The sequence below is a fragment of the Lissotriton helveticus genome, chromosome 2_1 (assembly GCF_964261635.1).
Source record: "Lissotriton helveticus chromosome 2_1, aLisHel1.1, whole genome shotgun sequence".
NCBI classification, from domain to species: Eukaryota; Metazoa; Chordata; class Amphibia; order Caudata; family Salamandridae; genus Lissotriton; species Lissotriton helveticus.
The window spans coordinates 841,444,198-841,455,250 of NC_136059.1; the positions used below are offsets into that span (position 1 = coordinate 841,444,198).

An 11,053-nucleotide genomic window follows, 5' to 3' on the forward strand; every position below is an offset into this window, starting at 1 on the left:
CTACTCTCAGCTAGAAAATGAGTTACTGATGGTCCATTATGGAAAAGCTCACTGTTATTTTTCACTAAAAACTCAGCACTGTTTTAGCATGATGCTAATCTTGGCTAGTGCTTGGTGCCCTCAACACACTGAGATTAATTCTCCCACACACTTGCCAGGTGCAAGATGGCCGCACTCTGAGTGGGCTCTGCCGGCCAAGCTTGACAATCCGGAATAATCCTGCAGGCATCCTCAATTTACCTGCACACCAACGCTGATTTCTGCCTCCCCTGCACGCGAGGCGCCGGTCCATCGCACTGCTGTCTTTTGGCGAGGTCCCGAGGCGGAGATACGCCATTCTCGGCCGACGTTGGGCCTGCCTTCCTGGGCCCACATGGGTCGGCCCTTCCTGCTCCAGAGTGTGGAGGCCTCCAGTTGGCGCCCGCAGCTGAGGCGCATACTGGGGACGGCGACCGTCATCACCTGGTGAGTGGCGCCGTATATGTGGCCTTATTGGCGGGAGTAGGGGGCCCGCGGGCTGTTCCGTCTGGCTCGGGGTGCTGCGTCATAGGCGTGATGTCCCGACACCTCCACGTTCGCTGCCTGTTACTTCCGCGGACACCCGGGCTCGGCGACGTGAGCGGCGCCCCCTCCCCCGCAGTTCCCCACTGGTTCTGCCTCTGTCTGGCAGTCGCCCCCCCTAATCAGCCGCCCATCTGCCCGGCCGAGCGGGCGCTGCCTGAGACCGGCGCCCAACTGCCCAGTGCCTGGCACATCTGTGGTGACTGCCTCCCCTGGCCTTTGGACCCTCCCCTGGGTGCTGTGCTGCGGGGATCGGACCTTGGCCTGCGGCAGCCCAGCTGCACCCTCTACCGGATCGATCCCTGCCTGGGGGGGACATCGCTGGAGCTTGGTGATCCCCCCTCACCGGAGTGGGTCCTCCATTGCCACCATTGAGGCCTGCACATCGTGCCTCCTTCCTGCTTGCTCCCCGCTGGGGGACACCGCTGGAGGCTGTCGCTCCCGCACCTACACTGGTGCTGCTCTCCTCATTGTTGCCTGCACACACGGGCTACCGCTTGGAGTGCCCTGCCTCCTTTGGTTCCTGCAAGTCCCAAGGGTGGCGTGGGCCCCCGGAACCACCATGCAATCACTGCCGACGCCTGGAGGTGCCTTCCTTGCCTTTGCCTGACCCCCTGAAGTTTGTGGAGCACCTGAATCTATCCCCACCCTCGTCGTCTTGTGGCCTGGTCTTGCAGCCTAGTGCATGTCGAGCGGCTGTCTTCAAACCTCTCATAAGCGTGTTGGCTGTTGGCTCCTCTGCATCTTCCCTAACCTCGATATTTGTGACTTTGTGGGGCTGGGGGTCCGCCGGTGGTGTACCTGTATGATGCTGGCTTGGGCCCTTGCTTGCATTCCTTAGTTGCAGGTCGTTCTGGTGGGGGGCTATAAAGAGGGGGACACTGTATGCGCCACTAACTCACTGCCTTGGAAGCTCATTGCCTCTCATACTATCCCCAGGGCCTCTCCTCCGGACTACAGCAGTCTTCATTGGGGGGGTCCTGTTTGTCATTTATCTGCCTTACACTGTCAGCTTTTGGTGGGTGGCGTGCCCCTGTCCTCATTGGCCGCCTGTTGTCTTGCATAAGCCTCACTCTTGCCAACTGGGTCTCTCAACATGGGGAAAACGGACCCAAGACATCCCTAGATAGTTTTCGAGCTACGAAGGTCTTCCCGACAGGACGGTGCTGGCTCTGAGGGCGCCGACTCTGCTGTCACCATGGATGCCCCCTCTACTCGGGATGACAACCTCAAGGCAATCATGCTAGACGTCAAGTCAACAGTGACTGGAATCGCGACCCAGCTCGACCAACTCTCAGCTCGTCTGGACTCAATAAAGGCCCGTGTTGACTCCCATGACAACCGTTTACTCCATGTCAAGTCCAGGGTGTCAGACGCCGAGGATGCTGCCTCCCAGGACCGTCAGAAACTACTCCAAATGGACAAAATCTTGGCGGTCATCCAGGAGAAGAACGAGGATTCAGATGCCCGCTCCCGTCGGAGCAATCTCCGCATCACGGGCCTCCCTGAATCCACCAACATTTCAGGGATGGAGGACTTTGTGGAACAGCTGATCAGGTAGCTCTCTGGAGAGGTCCTCTCCCCGGTGTTTATTATGGAGCGTGCTCATCGTTCTCTTGGTCTGCGTCCCGGTCCCAGGCTGCCTCCACGTCCAATCATTTCTAAAATCTTGAATTACCGTGATCGGAAGCCATACTTTGTGCATCACGAGATAAGGACACCAACAATCACCAGGGTAACACACTCCCCTTCTACTCAGACTATACCCTCACTGTCCAAGCGGCCCGGCGAGAATTTCTACCTGCAAAGCGCATTCTTCAGAAGCATGAGGTCTCGTACTCCTTGGCCTATCAAGCGAAACTGAGAGTCCGAAAGGGCGCTAAAACACTTGTCTTCCCTGATCCGAGGGAGGCCTTGGCAGTCGCTAAGAAACTCAACAAAGACGCCCGCTCCTCCCCTCTTAAATCTCAGCTTTATGGCTCTGATTGTCTCAGTGACAATGATTGACTGTGCAGTCTCTGTGTGTCTTTAACTTCTGCCTTAAGGGATGCCTAACACCACTTAAGCTTGGCCACCCTGCTTTTTGCAGGGGTGTACGCCTAGCTCTGCCATGCACCCCTGGGATGATTCCCTACTCTTCAGCTGTCCTTTCCTTTCCCAGTTGTGGGTTCCTGGGGTGGGGCGGTGTGATGGTTTTTACTTTAACCAAAGAGAGATAGAGAGGGTTGGCTTATGGCCTTTGCATTGATACACGCTTCAACAGAAACAATAGTCACTTATTTATTCATTACAAAGCAGATAGTTGGAGTGTCTCTTATATCCACAACGAAGACAAACTACTTAATCCAGTAGAATCCTCTTAGGGTACAGTCTCTCAGGATGAACTTTATCCTCCGGTTATGCTGCTTCCACACTGCAAACCAGGCTGGTACTTCCCCAAGAGGCAAGGCAAACCAAGAAAAGAAAGGACACTACAGTCACTTATCTGTCTGTATGACTTAAAGGCTCTAAGGTGCTCCCCTTCACCAGGGTCCTAAGGTCACCACAACGAAGTGAGGCAAGGAAAGTAGCGGGTAAAAACAGTAACAACAGGTAACAAGGAGGTTGGGAATTAATACTAGCAAGGGTCCTTTATTTGCGCCAAAACCCCCACCAACCCTTCCCCTCCAACCTCTGTTTCCACCCTTCCTTCCCCATCACTCGCCTGGGGCTACGGTCCCTGGTGACCGTAGTAGTCGGTATCTCGGCGTCCTGTGCCTTCAGGGAACTACCGGATACGAGCGCGGTGTACGTTGGGGTTCTTGTCTCCTGTTCTGCTGTCTCGGGTCCTTCGGTCTCCTCCTCCGACTTCTTCCTCTGCTCCTCGACCTTCTCCGACGTTCTCTGCCCCTCGACCTCCTCCGACGTTCCCTCGCGCGCCGCCGCTGATTGCCCCCACCTGGCATAACCGTCGTTCTTCTCCCTCCTCTCCTGTAAGGCTAGACTGCCCAATGCTGAGTTGGAAGGCGCCCATCCGGGCGCCATCTTGGAATTCTCTGCGTGTTCCGGCCACCCTATATTACATTGCCTCTCTTCTTGGGATGGACGATCGGGCCATTCTGACACAGGGAACCTGGATAGGTAGTCCACATTTCCTTGTAATTTTCCTGGCATGTGTAAAGTCTGAAATGAAAAAGGTTGTAAGGCCAGGAACCAGCGTAAAACTTTAGCATTGGTGTCCTTGTTAGTGGCTAACCATGTCAATGGGGCATGATCTGTTACCAGGAAGAAGGTACGTCCTAACAAATAGTACTGTAAGGATTCCATGGCCCACTTTATGGCAAGACATTCCTTCTCCATTGTGGCATATCTGGTTTCTCGTGGAAATAGTTTTCGACTTAAGAATAACACTGGTTTAAGCAGGGCTTGGGAATCTGGTTGTGACAATACTGCTCCTAGTCCCCTGTCTGATGCATCGGTTTGGAGAACAAACGATTTCTTATAATTAGGACATGTTAACACTGGGGCTTGGCATAACAAGGTTTTTAAGGTCTCAAAACTCTTCTCTTGTGCCTGACCCCATGGAATTTTGGCCCTAGATGGTTTATTTCTTAACAGATCTGTAAGGGGGCTTGCTACCTTTGACAATTGAGGAATAAATCTTCTATAATACCCCACTAATCCCAGAAAAGTTCTCACTTCCCTTCTAGTGGTAGGTTAGGAATCTTCTGAATGGCTTCTAACTTGTTTATTTGTGGTTTCAGGGTGCCCTCACTGATAGTGTACCCTAAATAGTCAATTTGATGTGTTCCCAGTGTGGTTTTCCTTGGATTCATAGTGAGTCATGCCTGAGTCAAAGTGTCGAATAAGTTCCTAAGGTGTTCTAGATGAGTTTCCCAGTCTGGGCTATACACTACAATGTCGTCTAAATATGCAACGGCATATTTCTGGTGTGTTCGTAGTATAACATCCATAAGCCTCTGAAAAGTGGCTGGAGCCCCATGTAGTCCAAAAGGCATGACTCTAAACTGATATAATCCAGAGGGTGTTGAGAAGGCTGTCTTCTCCTGAGCCGACTGGGTTAAGGGGATTTGCCAATAACCTTTGGTTAAGTCGATAGTAGACATGACCCTAGCTGCTCCCAATCTTTCTATCAATTCATCTACTCGGGGCATGGGATAATTGTCGAATTTGGAATTAGCATTCACTTGGCGGAAGTCTATGCAAAAACGGATGCTTCCATCCGGTTTAGGCACTAACACAATGGGAGAGCGCCAGTTACTCTTGGAGGGTTCGATTATACCAGCTTGTAACATCTTTTCCACCTCCTGTTCTACTGCCTCTCTTCTAGCCTCAGGTATACGGAACGGTTTGATATTCACCACTTTTCCTGGTGGAGTGATGATGTCATGAGTTACTAAAGAGGTTAATCCTGGGTTGCCTGAACTAAGCCCTGAGTATTGGTCCAACAGTTGTTCTAACTGTTGTTTTTGTTCAACAGACAGCTTAGGTCCCATGGTTGGCTTTTCATCTTTTGCAGTAACTTCAAAACTTTGAGGTAAATCAAACTTTTTATGAATAGTCACCTGGCTGATTGTTTGGACTGGTCTCTGGTCTGTATTTATAACAGTGGGCTCTTCCCATTTCTTAAGTAGGTTAATGTGATAAGTTTTCCCTATTTTATTGGAATGTGGTACAGCAACCCTATAGGAGACTGGAGTTACTTTTTGGATCACAGTATAGGGTCCTTGCCATGTTGCCAACAATTTCTTGTCTGAGGAGGGAAGAAGTATTAGTACCTTGTCCCCTACTGTTAATTCTCTCATGTGGGCAGAGCGATCATACTGAGTTTTCTGTCTATCTTGTGCCTTTTCCATATTCTGGTGCACTGTGTTCCACAGTGTAGCTAGTGTCTCCTTCAAGGTTTGTACGTAGCCCAATAAAGGTTTGCCCTCATCTTCCTCCTCTGTCCACTGCTCCGCTGCCATATCTAATAGAGTGCGGGGCTTTCTCCCAAACAAGAGTTCAAATGGGGAAAATCCCGTGGACTTTTGTTCATGTGTTCGAATTGCAAATAACACTAAGGGCAACTTTCTGTCCCAATCTTTTCCTGTCTCTCCTATCATTTTCTTGAGTATAGGTTTAATAGTCTTATTGTATCTCTCTACTAGCCCATCTGTCTGGGGGTTATATACTGCCGTTCGAATTTGATGTATGCCTAGAACCTTACATACCTCCTTCATGAGCTTAGCCATAAAAGGAGTGCCCTGGTCTGTCAACAGCTCTGCAGGAAACCCCACTCGAGAGAAGAAAGATACCATAGCTTGGGCGACCGCCATTGTAGTCATACTTGTGAGAGGAATGGCCTCAGGGTATCTTGTGGCGTAGTCTACCAGAACTAGTATGTATTGGTGTCCCCTAGCAGATGGAAGTAGAGGTCCCACTAGGTCCATCCTGACCCGTTGAAAGGGCACATCAATAATTGGTAAAGGTTGTAAAGGTACTCTTTTGTCTTTCGAGGGATTAACTAACTGACATTGTGGACAAGTGGCACAAAATGTTGCAGTCTCTCGATACACCCCTGGCCAATAAAACTTCTCGAGTAAGTACTTTATTGTCAGTTCTTGCCCATAGTGTCCTCCCCCTGCTTGGTGGTGTGCTAACTGTAATACCTGTTCTCTGAAGGCCATGGGTACCAGTAACTGCTCCGTTTTAACTCCCTCTCCTTCACTGACTCTGTACAACAATCCGTTTTTTACAAAGAAATATGGTCCTACCTTCTCTGAGTCAAACTCCTGCACTTGATTCCAGGCATTCGTGAGAGTGCTGTCATCCTTCTGGTCTGCACGAAAACTCCGAGCCGGAGTATTTCCATTTTCTGGAGACGAGAGCAGACATGAGGCAAAATTTTGACAGGCATAGGTATATCTTTCTTTGTCTCTTCTTTTTTCATTTTTAGACTTCTTTTCCCTATCTTGAGGACTGGTTATATTTTCGCTGGAAAACGGAGCTTCCTGTAACCATTCTGTTTCTACCTCTTGATTAGATACCGCTGTCAGATACTCATCAAATTAGGTAAGTCGGTACCTAACAGAATGGTTTCGGGTAATGTGGGAACCACTCCTACCTTCCTTACTTGGGAATCTCTATCTATTTCCAACAATACTTCTGCTAAAGGATACTCTTTGACGTCCCCATGTACGCAAGAAACTAAAACGGTTTCCTCTTCACAGATAGATTGTAAGGGTACTAGATCTTGTACTACTACTGTTTGATGACAACCGGTGTCCAGTAGGGCTTCAATAGTTTTCCCATTAAGACGAATGGTTTTCTTGTATCTTCTTCTAGGGACCCCAGTAACTAGTACTCTGCCTCGGGCCCACCCCACTTCCATGGGTTCTGTACCGTCATTATTCAAAGGGCAGTTACGTGAAATGTGCCCCCACTCGGCACATCTGAAGCATTGAGGACTCATGTTAGCGGGACTATTGACTTTCGGAAAGGGTTTTGGACTGATTTGGGGTGTAAAAAGGGGACGTTTCTCTCCGCTCTCCGTGGAAGCTCTCGGGGTGGGTTTGGGAAAAGCAATAGGTGCTCTGCCTGGGGGAGCTTTAAAATCGGGGGACCGATGATAAGCACAAGCCAATTCAATGGCTGATTGAGTTGTCAGTCCCGGATGTTGCTTTAGCCACGCTCTGGTGTTAGTGGGTAAGGCTTCCAGATATTGCTCAAGGTAGATGTGTTCAATGACTTCTTCCATTGAGGAAGCATGAGGTTTTAGCCACCGATTTCCCAGGTCTCTGATTCGATAATACAAGGCCCGGGGATTGTCCCCTGTAACCCACTTTTCTTTTCGGAAGCGGGACCGGTAATACTCATGGTCACAACCTAATCTTTCTAATATTGCCTTCTTTATGTCTTGATATGGGGTCACTCCAGCTGGGTTAGCCGCTTGATATGCTGCTTGTAATTCTCCTGAAAGGAGGGGTGCTATATATTGGCCCCACCGCTCAGGTGGCCAAGTAGCAGTAGCAGCTACCCGTTCAAAGTTAGTGAAGAAGAAATCAGGATCTTCTCCTTCCTGAAACTTCTGTAACACACTCCCGGGTATGTTAGGTTGTACGCGGGTATTAGAAATAACATCCGTGAGTCGCAGAATGGCAGTGTCCTGAACCTTCTGATTATTAGTTAGCAGAGCGGCCTGTTCTTTCATTGCTGTTTGAAAAGACTCTCTTTCTTTTCGGGCATTTTCATTCTGCTGTTCGAATATCAATTGCAAATGTCTCTGTCCCTCTGCCAATTGAGTTATCATATCCTGTACTGTTACAGGTTGCGACATCTTGTTTCAGACGTCAGTATCCCACTTCTGACACCACTGTGATGGTTTTTACTTTAACTAAAGAGAGATAGAGAGGGTTGGCTTATGGCCTTTGCATTGATACACGCTTCAACAGAAACAATAGTCACGTATTTATTCATTACAAAGCAGATAGTTGGAGTGTCTCTTATATCCACAACGAAGACAAACTACTTAATCCAGTAGAATCCTCTTAGGGTACAGTCTCTCAGGATGAACTTTATCCTCCGGTTATGCTACTTCCACACTGCAAACCAGGCTGGTACTTCCCCAAGAGGCAAGGCAAACCGAGAAAAGAAAGGACACTACAGTCACTTATCTGTCTGTATGACTTAAAGGCTCTAAGGTGCTCCCCTTCACCAGGGTCCTAAGGTCACCACAACGAAGTGAGGCAAGGAAAGTAGTGGGTAAAAACAGTAACAACAGGTAACAAGGAGGTTGGGAATTAATACTAGCAAGGGTCCTTTATTTGCGCCAAAACCCCCACCAACCCTTCCCCTCCAACCTCTGTTTCCACCCTTCCTTCCCCGTCACTCGCCTGGGGCTACGGTCCCGGGTGACCGTAGCAGTCGGTATCTCGGCGTCCTGTGCCTTCAGGGAACTACCGTATACGAGCGCGGTGTACGTTGGGGTTCGTGTCTCCTGTTCTGCTGTCTCGGGTCCCTCAGTCTCCTCCTCTGACTTCTTCCTCTGCTCCTCGACCTTCTCCGACGTTCTCTGCCCCTCGACCTCCTCCGACGTTCCCTCGCGCACCGCCGCTGATTGCCCCCACCTGGCATAACCGTCGTTCTTCTCCCTCCTCTCCTGTAAGGCTAGACTGCCCAGTGCTGAGTTGGAAGGCGCCCATTCGGGTGCCATCTTGGAATTCTCGGCGTGTTCCGGCCACCCTATATTACAGGCGGGTTGGTGACTCAGCCTAATTGGGGGGTTGGAGTGGGTGCGGGGTTGGGGGGGCTTTCTTTGCAAGGTACAGTTTGGTTGGGGTGGGTGGGGTTTTCTTTGGGGGATTCTTGCTCCTCTATTGGGGTTGTGGCTTTATTTTGCCAATGTATGTTTGTTATATACTGCTTTCACATGTATGGATTTTGACACTGGATTGTGCTTCCTGCATCGCCTCGTCTCAAGTCGATTGCTATCCGCAGTAAGTTTTGACTGCTACATTGCATTGTGCTTCTTGATTCGTTCTGTTTACGATCATTGGTCATCTATTGTTGGTAAACATGTTGCTCCACTGGCCCCTCTTTCCCCTTATAAGCTGCGCCTCCTGTGGTTGGGTTCGTGGAGCGCTATCACTGCTCACTGGTGCGCTCTGTTCTCTGAGCCACATCCGTCAGTTAAATGCTTGGGCGCCTCCCCGCGCTGTCCTGTTTGTGAAAATCCCCGATGGGCCGTTTCTATTTGCTTGCGCTGCCTCCTACCTGTGCTGCTTTCTGCTGCCCTTTGACTTTCCTGTTTCTCATGTGCGCTGTGCCTGTCTGCTGAGCTTGCCGTCTGCGCTGCGTTGTGCTGCACTTTGAACTGCCCCGTTATGGCTTACATCATCTGCTGGACTTGGAATGTCTGGGATCTGAATGACCACCGCAAGGCTTGACTGATTCACTCACAGTTATAGTGACACAAAGTAGATATATGTCTCTTACAGGAGATGCACCTGTTGCCCGGATCCGTCTCCAGACTCCAATCCCAATATTGGGGGGAATCCCACTCCTCCACCTACTCGTCGTATGTCAGGGGAGTCCAAATTCTAATGCGCCGGGGCCTCCTTTGGCAGACCGCCTGGGTATTTATCGATCCTGAGGGCAGGTATGTGATCCTCCACGGTCTACTATTGTCTCAGCCAGTTACGATTGCCGTGGTCTACGGTCCCAACTCCGATGACCCAGAATTTTTAAATCACATCTGGCACCTCATCTCCGCCTGCGGCCCCACAGCGGTAGTCGGGGGTGGTTATTTTAATGTCACTCTATCGGCGACCTTGGATCGGTCGGGCTCCTATACGTCCCATCCGCGTGCAGCCGCAGCTCTCACGTCTATTTTAAACGATAACACTCTTTATGATGCTTGGCGCCACTTCCGCCCTGATGCCCGGGAGGGCACCTGCGTTACTGACGCAAGGGACTGTTGGTCGCGAATTGACTTTTGGCTGACCTTGCCGGACGTCTTGCCTTGGCTCACCCGCGCAGTGCACATGGCTCGCACCTTCTCCGATCATGCGCCAGTTCAGATCTGTCTTAGCCCTCTTCATTCCCACCGGCGGGCCTTCACTTGGCGTCTTCCCCCTAACACCCTCCTGGACTCTGATTTTTGTGCGGACATCCACAACCGCTATAACCAACTATTTCGATTTAAACGTGGGTTCCGTTGACTCCGCCTCCACCTTATGGGAAGGGTTTGAAGCCGTCATTCGGGGCAAATGTATTTCCAAACAGGTCGGCGTCCTCCGCTCTATTCGTACCCGTCTGGCTAAGCTCGAGGAGGAAATTAAAGATATGGATGCTGCCCAGGCGGCACACCCCAGTTCTGAGACGCTGGCGTTACTATGCCAAAAACACACTGAATTCTCAGATAAGGCTGGACGTGTACTGTCTTTTTGGGCAGGGAGGGTCGACGCTTTGGGGAGGGGGCCGGCCCGGGGCGCACTCTTGCCAACCTTCTTCATCCACCGCGAGCTGCCTCCTATATTACGGCCCTCAGTGATGGTGGCCCGGATGGGACTAACTTCCCAGTGGACATTAAATCCAGCTTTCTCAATTTTTACTCACAACTATATAATGCCGGTACTCCTCTGCCAAGGGAGGATTTTGGTCAATATTTTGAATCTATTGCGCTGGTCTGGCTGGAAGACTACCACCGTAAATTTCTTGATGAACTGTTTTCCAGTGAGGAAATACTGGCTGCCATCAGTAGTCTACCCGTAGATAAGGCCCCTGGCCTGGATGGCTTACCAGCCTCGTTTTACTAAATGTTCGCCGATCTGTTGGAACCACATCTGGCGGCTATGTATAATGAATCTTTTGATACAGGTCTTTTCCCACCATCCTTGCATGAGGAGATGATAACTGTGTTTCTCAAACCCGACAAACCCGCCGACCATCATGCCTCCTACCGCCCCCTTTCCCTTCTCAACATTGATAACAACATTTTTGCTAAATTGAT

General features: G+C 50.3%; 1 protein-coding gene across 1 annotated transcript; it reads right to left on the reverse strand.

Moving 5' to 3' along the window:
• Window positions 1-6,595: 6,595 nt before the first annotated feature.
• On the reverse strand, window positions 6,596-7,879 carry LOC144819118 (uncharacterized). The gene has a single exon (XM_078677110.1). The coding sequence runs from the start codon at window positions 7,877-7,879 to the stop codon at window positions 6,596-6,598; it is 1,284 nt and encodes a 427-aa protein (XP_078533236.1).
• Between the last annotated feature and the right edge of the window lie 3,174 nt (window positions 7,880-11,053).

Excerpts from the sequence above, each read along its gene's own strand:
- LOC144819118 (XM_078677110.1), bottom strand. The coding sequence starts at position 7,879 with ATGTCGCAACCTGTAACAGTACAGGATATGATAACTCAATTGGCAGAG.